The sequence below is a fragment of the Ostrinia furnacalis genome, unplaced genomic scaffold (assembly GCF_004193835.3).
Source record: "Ostrinia furnacalis isolate ACB-3 unplaced genomic scaffold, ASM419383v2 OfSCF2101, whole genome shotgun sequence".
In the NCBI taxonomy this organism is placed as follows: Eukaryota; Metazoa; Arthropoda; class Insecta; order Lepidoptera; family Crambidae; genus Ostrinia; species Ostrinia furnacalis.
This window is the reverse complement of record NW_021132340.1, coordinates 291893-310859: the sequence shown is the minus strand read 5'-3', so window position 1 is coordinate 310859 and position 18967 is coordinate 291893. Positions and strand designations below refer to the sequence as shown.

The 18967-nt window shown below is 35.1% G+C and overlaps 1 protein-coding gene across 1 annotated transcript in view; it reads right to left on the bottom strand.

Annotated features, from left to right (window-relative positions):
- Positions 1 to 18967, bottom strand: part of sigmar (Tumor necrosis factor alpha-induced protein 8-like protein sigmar) — a 57538-nt gene that overhangs the window by 21043 nt on the left and 17528 nt on the right. The window contains exon 2 of the mRNA XM_028307107.1: positions 13742 to 13805. Within this exon, the coding sequence (XP_028162908.1) occupies positions 13742 to 13751 (10 nt within the window). The 5' untranslated portion in view covers positions 13752 to 13805. The remainder of the gene's footprint in view (positions 1 to 13741; positions 13806 to 18967) is intronic.

Here is an 18967-nt window from a genome sequence, read left to right as displayed (position 1 = left end):
GGTTTCCGCTTGCACTAGGTACTGTAAGAGTCAAACCTGCCAACATAACAGTGCCAGAAACAGTGCTGCTAACATTTAAATAAATATGACGTTTGCTAACGAATAAGGTTTTGCTTGTTTAATTTTCTATCCCATGCAATGTTACAAAATGTAGTTTTATTTTTATTTAATAGAAATAATAATGGCAGGTTGAACCAACAAGAAGGTTTTAGTTTATCAATCATAAACATCTTCTTGACAAGATAAATCGTCAAACAACTTTGATCTGAATAATTTTGAACTTTACTGACGAACAGTTAAAGATTATTTTCTCTAACTCGAGATTATTCTGTAACATAGTTTCAAAAGGTAATTCGTAATATTACCTTTTGATAATATGTGCTCGCGATTCGTTGAAGGAATCAATTTGAAAACTGACGAACCTTTTCATTCCGTGACTGTACATCGAAACGAATCTCATAACCTTTTCATTTCGGATCAGTCGCAAAGTCTTATGATTCCACATGCCTGGATAAAAATGTAGGTCAGATGATATAATGTAATATTTGTGGGCAGAGAAAAGACCGATGGACTGGCAATAATTTGATATTCCTTTCCTCTGACCGATCGCTCTATATTAACCCATTTGCCAAGACATAATACTTCGCGTACTGTGTTCAAATATATTTTTAAGGAAAATACAAAATACCTAGTGCTATTTCCCTACATGTAGTTTTCGCGTGTAAAGTCTTAAGAGAATAAAGTTGGCTCTGTCAAGAAAAATAAATAATCCTTTTTACACAGAAAATTTTGATTCCCATGTGCACGGATTACATGTGTCCTTCTCAGAAAACCGGCGACTTGTGCCTCTACACAGAAATCCACAAGTACCTACACTAAACAAAATATTTCGATTAAACTCCATCTGTGTATTCCAGGCAGGCTCTCCTACCTTTATTCTGAATAAAATAGGATCAAAGGAGAAAAGTAATTCTGACAAAACTCCTTTGAATCATTTACTACATAGGAACCCCTGACATTAAGGCAACCTTTCTGAGTTCTCTAATACCTACTTAGCTTTTAAAAAACAACATTTTTAAGATGTAGAAGGCAGATTTAAGGGAATCAAAAGAAAATACTGGCAATTTAAGTGGCATTAGAGAAGTAAAAGAAATAACATTAAGGATATTTGAATGAATAATTTAAATAAAGGATAAAATACCTTAAAACGTGCTAGGCAGGTAGATACAAAGTAACATACTTGAACGATTAATTTTGGTGATATATGAGTAGGTACAAGTATGTAACCTATCTATATGTAGCGAAGTATTTACGAAATAAAAATGCAAGCGTAAAAACATCTGACACAATCTTCTTTGTCTAAAGGAATAGGTGAAATTAACATAAAAAATAACTGCATATAGTTTATAATAAATGTGAATAATTAACTAAGTATGCAATCACTGACAAACTTTGATATTAAACGAACATTATATCTAGTTGAAACAGATCTTATTGTTTGCACTTTCCTTTGTTGTGGCTACGTTTACGGGAAACTAGAGCGTTTCACCGCAACTGTGCATCAAAATGTACTCTAACTTGCTAACTGAAGTCAAATTGAAACTTATTGAAACGCTTTCAGTACCATGACATCGTCCCAGTTCGCAACAAATGTAACAATTAACCAAAAACGCCTTTAACTTTATTACTTCGTTCGCGATACCTCGTCCTACTATTTTTATTGGCCGTATCGGCTTTTACATCACAATATCATGTTAACCCGATGCCTTATTACATGATACCCCATTTCTGAGCTGACCCAGAAAAAATCTGGCATTAAGGACATGAGAGGAGTGTTCTCGTAAAATAAACGACTACACGCCGACCTCTTTGTAAAACATACAAATTGCATGTCGAATCCTCATGATAATGGGTAATAATCATTTGCCTTTGAGGGTGACGAAGGGAGGTCAGCGGAACCTGACCTTTTCATGTTTGCCAAATGTTTGGCATGTGGTATTGTGTAAATACCAGATATTTTCAACTAAAGAATTAAAAGAGAAGATAATATTTGCAAATGCAAACACTAACCATAATAGTATATCCAAAAGTCAGTAGTGAATAAAATACGTGGACAAGTTTAAAAATAAGGTGAGCTCGGTGAGCTTTTAGAAGCTTTTTTATGTAAAACGGAATCTTGTTTGACCTCTATCAAGCTTGATGGAAAGTGACGATGAGATCTAGGTAAGATAGATAAAGATAAAAAAGATAAAAGGTATTTATTTCAGGCATAGCCCATAAAAGTGTTAGTAACAAAGGTCTTATAAACTATGGTTAGTAAATCACACAGTAACCTAAACACAATTAACGACATAGAGCATGCTTCCTTTACCTTACCTGTTTACACGAATTTCAAAAGGCACCCAGGTTATAAAATCAATATGCGACGTGACCCACATACTCATAACGTTTATTTGCCCGTAAAAATGTAAACTATTTATCAGTGTCCCAAAGGACTGCCCGCACAAAAAATTCGGTCCATCTTTGCATATTTACTTGTACAGTGTACAGCGGATCGGACTACACATTTTAAAGTAAAATCGCATCTACTACAAGCACATAAAGTATAACTTAGTGTCGCGTCGTGCAATAGCGCCGTCGCGTGCGGCACGCCACGCCATCGACCCGTGCGTGCCAGACTTAGTATGGAATAGATTTACCACGTTGTCTGGAAGAAAGCACGGGGAAAACCTGGGGGTTTCAGTATTCAAGCCGGGTAGTAATTTACATCAGAGACCGTAAGTCTCTAGATAATCCACTAAAACGAACTACATACCTACTATGGTCCGTACTTTAAACTTTTTTAAAAATATGAAAATCGAACGTTCGTCTCATCGTTTTTCATGTGGAAAATCTTGGTATTAGTTGTGAAAATGTTCAATAACCCACAAAAGGCCGCTGTAACCAAAACGATTTCTAAGTTATTACTCATAAAAAACCGTCAAAATGTTCGGTAACAAACCCTGAAATTAAGTATAAATATCCTAACACCAATCAACATACCGTAGCAGTATAAAAACTTAAAGGTACAATATCAATAGTGAAATACAGTGTGGGAAACTTTAAGTGGTATCAAGGCTTGGTAACATAACAGCTGTACCTTATTTTTAGCAGTTCATCAAATAATCAACAACATATCGACCACTGTCAATACATTCGGTACTTTCATCGCCCTGACTCTTCGGAGACTGACAGCTACGACGAAGGAAAACCGTGGAGTCGTAACAAAACATTAAACAAGGATCTAGAAGCATTATTATCAAATAAATCGTTCTTAAATAGCTTTAAAATCGACTAGTCTATGACGAAATGTCGTATTACTTATTTAATTTTCTACCTGGCATGACTAATGGGCAATTGTTTTATTTAGAAGTCGTTTTGAGTCCTTAATATATACATTTAACAAGAATTTTTAAGACTGGAGATGAGGATAAAGGATTCTTCGAACAGCTGGTAAAGTTTGTACAACCTGTGTACTTTCCCACAGTAATTTACAGGTCAACATTTTGTTAACGACTTCTCCTTCCAATTACACTGTTGCCAACCCCTGGCACAAGCTCGAAGACACTACAATATCAGAGACAAAATCGAAAATGGTAACACCATCGACCATCGTATTCATACAATATTGCCGCTTGAAGAATTGCGCAATAAAACCGCGTTGTTACTAGTAATGTCGTATTATTCAGCTTTATTTTTCTCATAAGGACCATTTTTCACGAAGGTGACCACCGCTAACTCGCGCTGGGCTGCTTTTAATTTATTACAGGTCGTTATCGGATTTTTGGAAGTTATAAAAATAGACTTGGAACAGTAGAACGAGGAATTCAGTTCAGAAAAGGTGCAGTTGAACGTGTAGCTTAATTGAGACCAATCACAATTAAGCGTTCGAAGCCCTGCCGAGCTTAAAGGAATCAACTAGTGCAGACGTTCATGCACTTGTAGAGCTAAAAAACAAGCTGGTTTTCACTTAATTACTTTTTAAAAAAGATCCAAAGGAACATAGAAAACACTTGCACTTACTGCGGAATGTATAAAATTAAAATATTTCTCCACTATTTCTCAGCTACATTTTCAGACATTCGACAAATCAAAGCCAGGGAATAAATTGAACTTTTACTAAATCAACATTGCTGAAGAAAAGTAAAAGTATTTTCTCGTCAAACTTCATTTAAAGCGTCGCATTGCATTGAAATTGCAAAGTTCCTTCGTGTCAGACTACTATAACATTTCTTATTCGTTAAACTTACGCTTGCAAAGCTTGTAGACTGAAAGTTTGAAGGAACAAAAAGCTGTAGTTCGTGGAGAAAAAAGCAAAACTTTGCCCGTCGATTCGATGTGGGGTGGGCTCGGTGTCATAAAAAATAGGACAGTATCAGCAAAGTATAGTAAGTCGTCTGAGGAAAAATTGTTATTTAATATGTAACAGAAGATATTTTTCTTAATATAAATCCAAGCTAAGTCTGTGGCGTTATAAATGGTTTGAAACAAAATTGTAGCCCGACTTGCCTGTCACCTGTATAAAAAGAAACTAATTTAAGTTATACGTCATCTACTCAACAGAAATGATTGCAATAGAGAGATTAAACTATTCACCTTATCAATCAAAAGATTTAGTTACTTTCTCTTACCATTACGCTCATAGAAATCGTGACAAACTGTAGTTAGTCGCCCTAAGTCCGCTCAAGATCTAAAGCAGTCTGCACACGTGGAAACTAGAAACTACACTCAACATCAAATAAACCGCACCTTCCGCGACGCGAACTTTAAAGATTTTCTTCTGACACAATCATGGTGCCCCAACAATATTGGTGTTATTTGAAAGCCCAATAAATATCGTTAAAGAAAAACACATTTAACTTCTTAATAAATGATTAACATATATTACAAATGTGACTTGAAAAAAGACCTCACTTTGGGCTCACCTCTGGGATCAATTAGACCAAATTTTATGGTTATAAAACCAAATAATGATCACACGTGTCCTCTTTAACAGATGGATAGCAATTAATCCCAACTTAAAAGTTTTATAGCCATAAATATTAGCTCAAGCGTAACTACCAAATTTTTGAAGAAGTGACTCTGGATCCTACTAAAAACACATTTTTGGGATAAAAACCTTTCCTTTAATGAAATGAAGTTTAGAACTAGGCTTTCAAATGCTACCAATGTTGGTGGGAAGTGGGGATGCATACGTTTGAGAAGTGCTTGTTGCGGGAGGTGCGATTTATTTGATGCCGAGTGTATTTGAATCATCACAGGACATTGGGTTCGCAACCGTATGTCAAAGCAAAATATTGGGTCGGCGGAAAGCCGGGCCGTCAGCGGGCGCTCGTAAAGACCGACAATAGTCGTAAAGGCGCGCAGGTGTGTGGACGACTACGACTTCTATTTACTCTGTGGCCGTACCAGACTTTGTTTCTCTAGCAGTGGCTCTCAAACTTTTTGTAGCCATTTTAAGACTTGACTCAAGACAGAATCAAAATCTGACTGCAACATAAATTGCCTTCGCTGATACCATTTTCTTAAATCCTTGTGCTGTCCTGACATTATTGTTGTATGTCAATGTCAAACCAAAATATTGGCTTCAGCGGAAAGCCGGGCCGTCAGCGGGCGCTCGTAAAGACCGACAATAGTCGTAAAGGCGCGCAGGTGTGTGGACGACTACGACTTCTATTTACCCTGTGGCCGTACTAGACTTTGTTTCTCTAGCAGTGGCTCTCAAACTTTTTTGTAGCCATTTTAAGACTTGACTCAAGATGAAATACAATCAAAATCTGACTGCGATATTAATGGCCATCGCTGACACCAATTATTTAATTTCGTGTGCTGTCTGGACAGTTTTATGTCATTTAAAAACAATATCTACTAAGAAAATTAAATAACCGTGAAGACGAATATTTATTTTGCGTAAGGCTCTCTCGCAAATGGAGATATCGCTTTAATGTGATGGCTGTTAGAAGTCAATAATTGATTTTTCGTAGACCCTTCCGTTTGACCCACTTATTTCGGTCCGATGTAAACAACTAATATACGTATTGGAAACGATACGATTCAAAACAAATCTATTTAATTGCTTGCAGATGGAGCACTGAACAATAAATAAGAAACCCGTGCCTATGTCCGATTGCGGTCACCAATTTCCTGTACTGTCCCAGATCGGTAACAAAACGACCTTTGTGCAGAGAGTGAGTTTGCTTGGTCAAGTCAAATTCATTGCCTGAAGTGTAAGAAAATAAATAAATAGTCTTATTTTCTAAATTGTTAATCTACCTAAATGTTCCACAAATCGTAATAAGTTTACAATTACTTTTCTAAACCTCGCGATAAAAGCATTATTTCTTTCTTCCCAAACAAACCATTTTTGGTGTCTGGCTCTACATTTTATTAAATTTTCAGAAGCACTTATAGCCACAAACCAATAGCTGTAAATCGAGCAGATTCGACTTGATGTTTACACCGTACACTGTTTGACTTGCGAACAGACGAAAAGAACCAGTAGACTGACGACAAATATGGGCAAGTACTTTTCCGAAGGCGAGCGCCGGCATGCCTTTTAAGTCATACAACGTTATCTTGTCTATAAAAGATGGCAATGGCGATCCTTTATTAGCAAAACACTGTGAACTATGATTGATAGAGGATATCCGGAGATATAGAAAAAGGCAATATTTTGTTCACGTCACGATTTTTAATTACTGACATCCTTCTGACATTCTATGTTAAATTATGTTTTCGTTTAATGATGTATAACTCGTATAAGATGAAAATAATTTCTGTTCTTTGGGCTCGCTAGAAATCTACAATGTTGTTTAATATCATACAGTAAATTTTTAGTCCACGGAATATACCTTCCTACAGCGTTCAGTGACAGAATAATATCCAGAGCTGCAGCTCATGCAAAAAAGGCAAGAAAACTACCCAATATTTGATCTCACAAATGATAGAAATAGAGGTGAAAAGGGGCCCTCGCCTATAACCGTCACGTCAGTAATAAAATCGGATGAAGGAGATCCATAGGCAGAGGCACGTGTCGCTCCGCCGGGAGCTCAGGCGCCGGTAATAGGGCCCCTTGATATATCCCGAAAGTGAATTCTCTTACTATCTGACAGTAATAGGAATGCTAAAGAAACACGTGCCTCAAAGTTACGTAAAAGAAAAATAATGGCACTTACAGATGATTTTCTGAACCTAAAAATATGTTTATGTCTGTAATTCACTCTTACTTTTTCAGAATACGCCATTTGTCACTTCAAAAGTTCTCACAAATAAGCAAAGAGGGCTTATTAAAAAATCCTTAATTAATGTCCCATAAATCGTTCAAATAAATTAAATCTTTACGCAAAATCTTAACAAACACCCTTAAAATTCATCTCCAGCCTCCAGCGCCTTTGACTACAGAATAAATCTAAGGTATCATCCCAAAATCATTATCCAAATCTCTACAATCTTTACAGCCTTTACACCCAACTTTGCGTGCCCTAACGAGGCACTTGACATTTACCCAGCGTGGCACATCTGCTGGATGAAATACCCCCTGTATTTGTTAGCGGAGCTCTCCGCTAACGAAGGGCCATAGGCTCTGCGGAAACACGCGACTGCTACAGGCTAAAAATAGCCCTCTCATATCCAGGTGACTTGGGGCTGATGAGGTCAGCTTTTACGATTCTATTTCGGTCAAAAAAGTTTTCAGGGAGTTTGTTAAACGATCTCTCATCAAATGTTAATTATTTCCAGAGTTTTTGGAAACTCTTTTAATTGGACAGATAAGCTACGAGTTTAATCTTTGACAAAAAATGATTTCTCCGTAGTTTTATGTAAATGTATTTTAACTATCTTAATATCAACCATCTCAAAGTTTACACCTATAATGCAGAGTTGGGTTTCAACTGGTATTTAATATTGATTAAGATAACTAATAGTAATTGATACTTCTATAGATACCACGCAGATATAGTATCATTATTGTTTGCTTGAACTAAACTTTGCTACACTCGCGACAAACATCACCGTAACTATGAGATGGGTAATTTGTATTTAAAAGACGAAAGTAATTAATGCTGTATGCTTGTAACCACCAGCTGTCTATAAAACGGTAAAAACATCATCGCTACAAAAACCGTAAAGTGCGTGATGTGTTAATAATAAAGGCTGACAACAAAAACAAATTAACTACACTTTCTGATTCATTGAAGCTTAACGAGTAGTCCAGTCATTTAAGCTTAAATTAGGTAAGAATCTCGGAATTAGAGATACCCAGCTGTAAGTCTGTAAATACTTGTATATTGACACCCTAAAAGTTGTCTCAAAACCTACATATGGTAGGGTGTAAGCAACTATTAAATTTTAAGGTCAAAGGTCACAAAAATCGGTTTTTTGCGCTTTTTTTGGAAATATCTCATTTCCTATGGGTTTTTTGCTATTTGTATTTATTATCAATATTGTAGAATACTAAATTCTCTACAAATTTTGTTTAAAAACTTTTTTTATACGGTGAACCGTTTTCGAGATAGAGGGCGGAGAGCGCGCGGTCACTGCATCACTTCAGGTCTACTTAAGCGGTTTAGATTTTTCATACAAAAGGATTTTCCCGCTAATTCCTGTGGGAATTTCGGGAATTCCTTGTTGTAACTAAGCTTTGAGTTTACTAAGGTACCTACATGCCAAATTTCAAGCGTCTAACTTCCGTTAAGCGTTTAGATTTTTCATACAAAAGGATTTTCCCGCTAATTCCTGTTCCCGTGGGAATTCCTAAGTAAACTATAACCTGCCCAGGTGTATGAAGAATAATTGTACCAAGTTTCGTTAAAATCCATCGAGTAGTTTTTGTTTCTATAAGGAACATACAGACGGACAGACAGACAGACAAAAATTTTACTGATTGCATTTTTGGCATCAGTATCGATCACTAATCACCCCCTGATAGTTATTTTGAAAATATATTTCATGTATAGAATTCTGTCCGTCTGTATGTTCCTTATAGAAACAAAAACTACTAGACTACTACTAGAATTTAGTATTCTACAATATTGATAATAAATACAAATAGCAAAAAACCCACAGGAAATGAGATATTTTTAAAAAAAAGCGCAAAAAACCGATTTTTGTGACAGTTGACCTTGAAATTTAATAGTTGCTTACACCCTACCATATGTAGGTTTTGAGACAACTTTTAGGGTGTAACCAATATACACATATTTACAGACTTACAGCTGGGTATCTCGAATTCCGAGGTGAACTTACTATAATGACTGGACTAAGACAGATTATGCATTTTCTATATTTCTGACAGTTCGATAAATGTTATCTACTTAGGCTGAGTTGCACCACCTTATTTTAACCGTACCAATAACACTAACTGGTGCTTTTTGTATGGAGTTTGACAGATTTTTGACGTTTGTCAAAGTTAAAGTAAGATGGTGCAACTCAGCCTTAGTTCTCTTGAAACTGACATTTTTAATTTTACTAGTTGTGCCAGCGACTTCGTACGCATGAATATTATTTGAATAATTTTCCCGTTTCGCAACATTTTTCATTTATGCCCCGCTCCTTCCCCGAGTCGTAGCTTCGTAGATATTTTTGCCTTTCTCGATAAATGAACTATTTTAAATCGAACCATTAGTTCGCATTTAACCAAACAGCAGTATTAAAAATATAACACTACTAAACATACTACTAATAAACATAGATTTGGATATATTTTTGATGTATGTTTATTGTTAGACCCAGTTCCCACTTGAAACGCCAAGGGAAATTATTTGAGAATGGCCTCCCGGAAGAAATCCTTCGGCCCGAGGTTGCTTATGTGGAACACTGGTTTGCCTTGACATGTCATAACACATTGAGCTTTTGCAGCATAGAGCTGCATTGCAACAACAAACACCTTGAAGGAAAGAACGAAACATTATGTTGGATGTGTTAAGGTGATATAAGGCTTTCCTAAACTTCTTACGCTGCAAAAGAAACGTGAACGCAGAACAAAACGTGTAATGTTTGTTTAAAATAATTTTAATTAACTTATAAGACAAATGTCAAAAAGAAACGTCAATACGTAATAAGTAGTTGTAAGTAACTTTAACTTAATTTTAAGTGATTAAATTGCATGTAAACACAGAATTTAGTAACAAGTTACTTGTTAAGTCTGAACTTGTGTTTACATGCAATTTGATCACTTTAAATTAAGTTAAAATTTTGCTATCTACATAATAACTTAACGTGTAAGTCAGCCTTAAGAAAAGTTTTTCCTTCGCAAACTACGATTTTTATTTTGACTCTAAGCTTTTGAAAAACATTTCTTTCAAAAGCAATAGAGCTTAAAGCTAAAAGTTCAGAATGAAGACGAAGTTATGAAGTCTCAGTTGTATGTACGAGTACTTTACGAGTAACATGTCTGCAGATGCCAATTATGTGTACTGTACAGTATAGTAACTAATATCATACCATCCTGTCTACAGTTTGTCAATACAATTGGGAAAAAACTTTTTGATTTGATTTGAAATATTGCAGAACAGCTCCCAAACAGCGCGAGTCCTTGCGCGCCAAGGCTGCGTTCTCCCCTTGACACGGACCTTGCAGATGTTTACTATCCATGATGCGACCACAATGTTACGCGCGTAACCGTGTTATGATATTGGCTATTAGTTTTCTAAGAGCTTCAGATTGGCAATTTACACAGATGTGGCCGAATTAGGGCAGCGAAACATAAAACTTTATTTATGATTGTGACTTTCATCGTTGTTCGTCGAGATTAAAGCTTAGTTATCAATATGATTTACGTACTAACTCTACATATGGGAATGGGTATGCGCACTGATTTGAAAGTCAGTAAGATTGTAATGTATGACCGAAACCTACTAAATAATTTTTACATGTGAAAAATGAGGATGGATATTTGAATGGTAGGATATTTGTTACTCTTGCTTTTGATGAAACTTCATAATCCATTTCGTAGAGCCCCTTCTGTGATAGATAGAACCACCAATATTTGAAGTAATTAAACATCAAACGCGTTCAAACATTGTATACCTTGATTCTACCTAAATAAAGATCATTTTACCACAAACAATCTGAGTTTAGAACTTGATATTAACTCTGCAGCCAACCGTACAGCTCTCAGTTACTACGGCCATAAAATTAATTATAAATCGTAAGAGAATCCGCAGCTCGTTACAATGAGGTATAATGCTTGTATTATAATGTTTAGTGTCGTTAACGTAAAACATAACAGTTAAATTTTAATTAAGACAATGCGATGAATCCGTTGAACCCGCACACACGGGGAAAATTTCCGAAGCATCCCACTTGATATGCGAAAGATGTGCACTAGGGCTGACGAAAAATGTAGATAGATATTACGTGAAAAACTACATGTTTTTTTTTTAGTTTTAAATATGTCATCAGTTCAACCCTGGTATCAGACATGGTACTCCATTTTACATTAGAAAGAAAGAAAAGTATTTACTTGATGCAAGTATCAAATAAATAACAACTTAAAGATTAAATGTACAATACGTCTGATAACATGGTACAGCACCAAAATAGCATCTATGTATTTTCCCACCCATGAATTGAACCCGTCCTGGGTTTTGAGTAGAGAGAGTCTCTCTCTCCTGACACAGAAATGTAATCAGCCAGTTATAGGCGTTTGTCGTAGCTCTGAGAGTGTGCCCCTTAAGGCACGGAATCACACGTATATTTCTCTGTTACTAAATAATTAGACATTTTAATAATGAAGATATTATTCAAGATATTGGTACGCGTCTGCTCGCTCTCGCTTCATGCATGACTGCGAAAACATTAAGATATAAAATGTTTGGAATTTAAACTTTTTTTTTTTATATCCGTGGTCCCAGCGGCAATCTGTAGGGAACTACAATAATCCACTCCTGTGTCCGTTTGCACTGTTCTTTGTCATGGGTAGGGTGGAGTCCAGTGACAATTTAAACTGTATATTTTTTATTATTTGACTGCATGAAGTGTTTTAATTTTAGAATATTAAACTATTCTTACAACGAAGATCGCGTGACGTGAGCCTTTACGTACATGAAAGTTATTTCTATACATCTACCTAAATACTTCCACCTAGTTTGTTAAGATATTATTCCCTTTTCATTTGGTCTTATCTAGAATTCAATAAAAATAATTTAATGGTCATGCCAAAAAATATCCAAAGTAATGCAAAAACTTGCGACGCCTAAAGTTGACTGATTATTAAAATTATGAAATGGAACAACATAATTATGGCAACCCTAACACAAACCTAAATAAAGGAGGTTATAAACCCGAGTGGAGGCGACACGAATCTTAAATAATCGCGTTTTTCTGATTAACTCTCCTCCATTACCACTTTAATTAAGACATGTTAAAGGCTCCCTTAAAATACGTAGAATGCTTCCAAATAAACATCCTGTTTCGTCGTTCAAACGAAGTGGTATTTATTACTAAAATAATTACGGTCTTGATGTACGCTGAGCGGGTGCCTTTTTGTCGGAGGGGCACAAGCAGTTAATTGTCCACTTGTTAATTTCTCTCTGTTTTAATCTATGTCTTACCTGCTTGTATACCTTTCTTGCAAATAAAAAGTTTTCTATTCTATTCTATTCTATTCTACTAAAAGATTTCTTAGCGAATCTTCCCGTTGTGAAAGGAACTGCTTAATTGCTTTTTGTCATTTTGGTAGTAAAGGGGTTCACCCCGAGCAAACGGATGCTGTTCTCAAAAAAGTCTCTTTACATTTTCATAAAAAAAAAAAATATACAAAAGCCCATCATTTATCGCATTTTCTCCACAACAACGAACAACCACGCGTTGATTTAACCCTTAACGTGCCATTAGCCAGCGCGTATCAAAACAAGTGAACTACGCAGCAGCTGGTGCCACCCGATCCATCATTTCGGGGCTTGCCTATCGTCCCGCGTCAATTCGCGGGATCAGATTATACTCGTTACATTCGACGTGTGCGCAATAAAATAACAAGGGTCACATGAGGTCAAAGAAGCAGGACTTATGCAAATAAGATTTGAATTTGGACTTTTATGAAACGTTTTACGTTTTGAATAAAAGGGTATTCGGTTGAGATGGCTTGTAAAATCTGAGATCTCACACTTATGTTGCTAAACTAATGTTATTAGTAGTGTTTAAGTTTCAATGTTTTCCTTGATGTACCGCAGCAGTTGGAAGAATCTGAGATTGAAATCGATATAAATTCCACAGTTTTACACAGTTATTTTATATTTATTGATTTTCATTTTTCATTAGTCTCAGATGTACCATTTACTCAGAAAAAATATTATAAGATAATTTCCATGACATGCAACCTAATAACCAAGCCTTTAGTTTCTTACTCTGTGCCTACTTCAATTATAATAAAATCTGAAAGTAAAGTAAAATACGGAATCCAACATCAAAATTAAATTACAAAGCCCTACTTACGCGTGTGCTCGTAATGGATATGACAGGGACTGTAGACGTTACAAAAATAAACTGTACCCTTGAGTGTATGGCGATTCTTAACATTACTTTAAGTGTAGTACCTGTATTTTGTAATACCTCAAAGTCTAAATAGTACCTATAAATACATCCTGAACTTGAAGTAATAATAGGTCATACCTTAAAAAACTTAGCACATAAAAAAACATAATTTCAAAACAGAAAATAATAATAACAAAATGTTAAATAATAAGAAAAATAAAATAAAACTTACAGGAAACCATGGAGGAAACTTAAAACAACACGAAGACTAACAACGCGCACTAGCCGAACAGCTTCTGTAAAGAAAAAAATAAAGAAACATAAATAAAAAGCAAAAATAAAACAAAAGTAATACAAAACAGGAAAAAGTAACGTAAAAAGTTTGTTTTAAATAAAAGACGATGGGATATTGTTTTGAAATAACGTTTATTTCATGTATGACGAAGATAAAATACACACAATCGTCTACCGTCGTCACGCATCCTTCCATACATTTGTTTACGATGGTCCTCTGCAGCGATTATAGCGCTCTGCGGTTTACCGTTTTCCCTGTTCTATATTTAAATCCTTTTATCTGGATGTGCGTGGCGGGCCGGATGCCGCAGGCAGGAAAAAAAGTAAAAAGAAAATGCGCCCTGAAGCTGACACCATATGCACAGAGCGGTGCAATATCTAGTCGCTTGTTGGACAATTTAAAAATAGAACTGCTTTTTTCTTTTTTTAAGTTTCGAAGCAAAATAGTGAAAGAGGAGTGGATGAAATCTTTTTTGACGATAATATCTGCGCGGTCTAGAGGTTAACATACTTTTTTTTACCATACTTTTCAAAATTTTAAGAGTGTAGAATTAAACCAAATATCCATATCATCAAAACAACAATATGGAACAATGCTCATTAGAGTTGTTCAAATAAACAATCAAGGTACGAGCTTACGTTTTATTTAAATGAGTTCTGTGGAATTTTACTTTTAATTACAAAATTAACCGGTCTTAAAGGTTATTGAACTCCGAAGAAAACAAAACGAGGACGAGCGAATGACTTATCGGGTGTAAGTGCAATCATTAATCACATTGGATTGCAAAAAATGTTATGTGTGGAAATAAGAAGTTATTTTTTGTAGTTTCATCATCATTAACACACTCGACGCTGGATAAGCCTTGAGTGCCGAGTTGATTTGTTTAAAAAAGAATGATGTAGAGATGTCAAGCTACGCACTGAGGCATCTTATTTAATTGTAATTGAGTAATCTCATTAGTAACTTAATCTGTGGTAATAGATGCTATTTTATACACAATAAAAAGTTATAAAAATTAATTTTCTTGTATGCGTGCTGTCTTGTTGGTTGTCCTAATCAATAAAATAAAATACATAATGACAATCCAATGACCAATAGTTGAGTCGGGCTGTTAATCAGTACGGAGATGTATGAAAGTGCGCAGATTACACCGATTTGGTATCGCCCGATTCTCCATACAAATTAGAATCGGGCCTAACTATCGGCCAACTGAAAATCGGTGGTGTGTGCCTAGGCTTCATTTAATGTGAGTTTATTATCATCACTCATTATATCCTTGTTTCCAAATTTGAGTTCGCTTCGGAATGCAGATTTTTTGCTAATGTAGAGTCCATGTCGTCAACCAGTTTGTAGTCTGAGTAAACCTCTTTAATGAGCCAAATTAAGGCAGTGCTTACGAGATGATGGTATGTGAATGGAATGCTGAATAAAGCATGCTTTTGTAAACTGTCTACTGCAACTTTTTAAAGATGTGAAAATCTTTACAATTAAATTAGCTCACGTATCTTTACCAGGTGTTGATTTTGGTCAGTTTAAATAGTTTTATAATTAAATCACAGTGGTAAATAAATAATTAACTCTTCAAATAAAGCACCTGTAGATATTACAAATTATCACTATAATAGGGCCAGGACGTTTGATCAAAAAACAAACACGATAACAGTCACATGTGCAAACAAACTTGTGGGCGCGTCGATGATTCGGACAATGACTCACTTGATGACTTAATTTTAACTGTTCTATAGTCAGAAATGTTATTAAAAATAATATTGAATGTAAGAAATAAAAAAAATAAAAATGGTTTATATCAGTAAATCTTGTACAATAAAATTGTCGGGGCCTTCCAGAAAGTAATCGTTAGATTCTTCTGTTGGTAGTACCTACCTCGCTCTTCCACGTTAATTTCAAATTAGATTTACATAAATAAATAAATAAAATGAATGTTGTTTCAGTGCACTGCAGTGTACCTCTACTGCATGACCGCATATGTCAGTGAATTTTACAATGTAGGTAGGTTATTTCATTCATAAATACGTAGGTTACCTATTTCAATTAAGACTGTGGTAGCCAACAAATTGCAATGGCATCCATAAGGAAAATGCATGTTCCACCTTTTTGCTTTTAATAGATGGTAGCAGTTTATAGCAATTTGTTTTTGTTTTGATGGCAAAAGCAATTTAACAGGAACTCTACTATCCGTTCGCGCTAAGTTTGCCGCTGGCGATATGACGTCATTCGAAGGAAAGCGTCTATAACTTTAACAAACTATATTTATAATATTTTTTTATTTATTATTATTGATAAAAATTGTGTATTTGCGTAAAATAAGACTAAGAATACGCAATTAATGTGTAATTGCGTTTAATCGCGGTTGGGGGAGGGAACGCGGATTTCACGGATCGACAAACTTAGCGCAAACGGGTAGTACCACCATATTTGTTTAGTAAACTTTGATATTTCATTCATTTATTTATTACACTTATAGGAAGTTTAAAAAAAAATAATCAATCAATTCCTTCCATCAATGAGATGAATAGTTTCCCAAATGTTTACTACGAAGTCTAACCCACGCGGGAATCTAACGATTCTGAAAACCACTGATAGGTAAAACAAAACACTACACTGATTCCAACAGCTGTCCGTAACAAACATTGATAGACGATGCAAACCGGGAATTTTCCGGGTTTTATCGAAATACTGCAGTAAATTGTACATAGTGTATATTTAGTTATTTTATGTATCTTGTACGAGCTTTACTTCATTTACTATTTACGTATACTCGTATGCACAGAATATAAAAATTATTTTGTATACTTTACATTTTTGCAACAATGACTCCACACCTACTAAAAAGCCCACTCTATAATCACGAAAATACACATACCATAATATAGATAGTTTATGCTCATACCATCTGCAAAGACAGGAATCGATCTCACAAACTAACAGCTACACAGTACTAAAGGGTATGCCATGTCATCCAGGTAGCCATAGAAAGTTTAAAGAATGAGTGACTCTGTATTTTAATGGAATTACAAGGAAAAAGAAGGAATTACGCACATGCATCACTATGACTCAGTCTGTGGTAAGAACATGCGATATTTTGTGTCGTAACGCGACACCGATCCTTCGTTCGTTTTACTTATTTTTGGTCGACGGGAAATGTTTTGCTGACGTCTTCAAACATCTGCCCTGTTTAATATTTTCATTTCAATTAACTTCAAGCTACATGCTGATGCATTTTAATAGTGAATAATTATGATTCCAACAAATCTACAAGCCGTTATTTTATAAAAAATTTATCTGAGATGTTTTTATAAAACTAAACGAATCAAATGAAATCTTATATTATTAATCAATTATTATTTTTTCTTTTAAGCAGGAATCTTAACAGCGAAACTAATCCAAATGAAACGACTTGTGCATGAAATAAATAAAAATAGAAATGTATTGCTTTTAATTAAAATAAATCGCAGTATCTACATCAATTTATACCCTTGTCAAATTGTTGCAAATACGCAAAAACCTACTCTCCTCGTATCATATCTAAACCTAAATTATTCATGTCCGATAAAAATACTATTTGACTAAAAGCTAAGCAAACTCATTGACATTGCCTCGATAAGGTAATTGTATAAAAACCACGTATAAATAGTTCTTTACTCCTTGTTTTGTTGTTGTTACATTATTATTTCTGATTCTGGCATTCTAAAAGTTTATTTATTACAGTTCTCTTTCTTTTCCTTCCCATTTGGAACAGAAGTAAAAATTTAATGTTATATGTAATAAGTATTAAGTTCTCAAGAGAACTCATTTTTTTTAACCCTCCCTTCAAGATTTCTAGTCATATTCTAGGTACAAGCAATCACCGTTAAATTAGGTTTTACATTATTATTAAAATAGATGCAGAAACGATTTACTCAGTGACGTGCTGTCGACTGCACAACACGCTAAACACTGCGGCATCTTATGTACTTGTAATAAGACTGATTTTGCATCAAAATGTAGAGTCTGATGTGCATGACGTCACACACAGCATGGGTGAATCCTTTGATCACAGGACGTGCCTTTAACACAATAATGACTAACTTTACGTCTGGTCGGTTCCTGTCTCTATAAAAAATATTTTTATCCGTAAAAGAAAGCGTAAATTGAATAGTGTAGGGTTACGTATCATTGAACTGACAATTTTCCCATATTTGATATCACCCTTTTCCCGGAATTGTAATGCTAACATTTTCCTTTCCTTTTTCCTTGATTTACCTTATACCTACCTACTACTATACACTATTTCCACGGTGCTCAAATAACTGGCAGTGCTTCTTAGGAAGCTTACTTAACTTAGGTTAAGCATTTACTGTTTCATACATATGATATTACATGAAATTAACTCAGATAGAAGTTACGCAGGTTTATGTTTTTTTCTTCTTAAATCATTGTGCAAAATAAGGTTTTATATCTGTCATAATATGCTTTGGAATTTACTTCAATGAAATTACTGCACTGTAGTACTGTCCGGGTAATACCCGCGACATCGATGATAAACTAACGGAATCTGTTTTTAATTTGAATACATCAATCCAGTATGCAGAATCTAATTAGAACAATCTATTAGAATACATTTGCATGAACGAGCAAACCGACCGTTGAAGAAACTCTGAAATGTTTTCGATATTCTCGATTACAAATCGCTTGGTGCAAACGAGGTGAGAAACGTAATGCGTGAGAATATTCCAATAACCAACCGGTCGCACCGTTTCCGAGCCAGTGTACCGGTAAATAGCATTAGCAGATTACAGGCAACCGGTATTAGGTTATTATCTGGTTAGGTATTGTAAACAGGGGTCGTTGCACTCGTGATGTTAAAGCGAGCTTTTTGCTGCGTCTTCGGCGAAATTATGCTTTGACTCTGATGAATGCAATTCGAGGTCGTCGATTTTAATTTATTTATTAAGGTTATTACATTACATCACATAATGAATTATGCGAGTAGGTAATTTAGAATGTCGTCAACAAACCTCTCAACCAAAACTGAACTATTATACCTATTCTGCTATTCTATAAATACATAGATATAGGTATTTCAATACTAATAAAATTACAAATACAGTAAACAAACAGCGTTTAGAGGATAAACAATGAGAAATATTGACAAATAAGAGA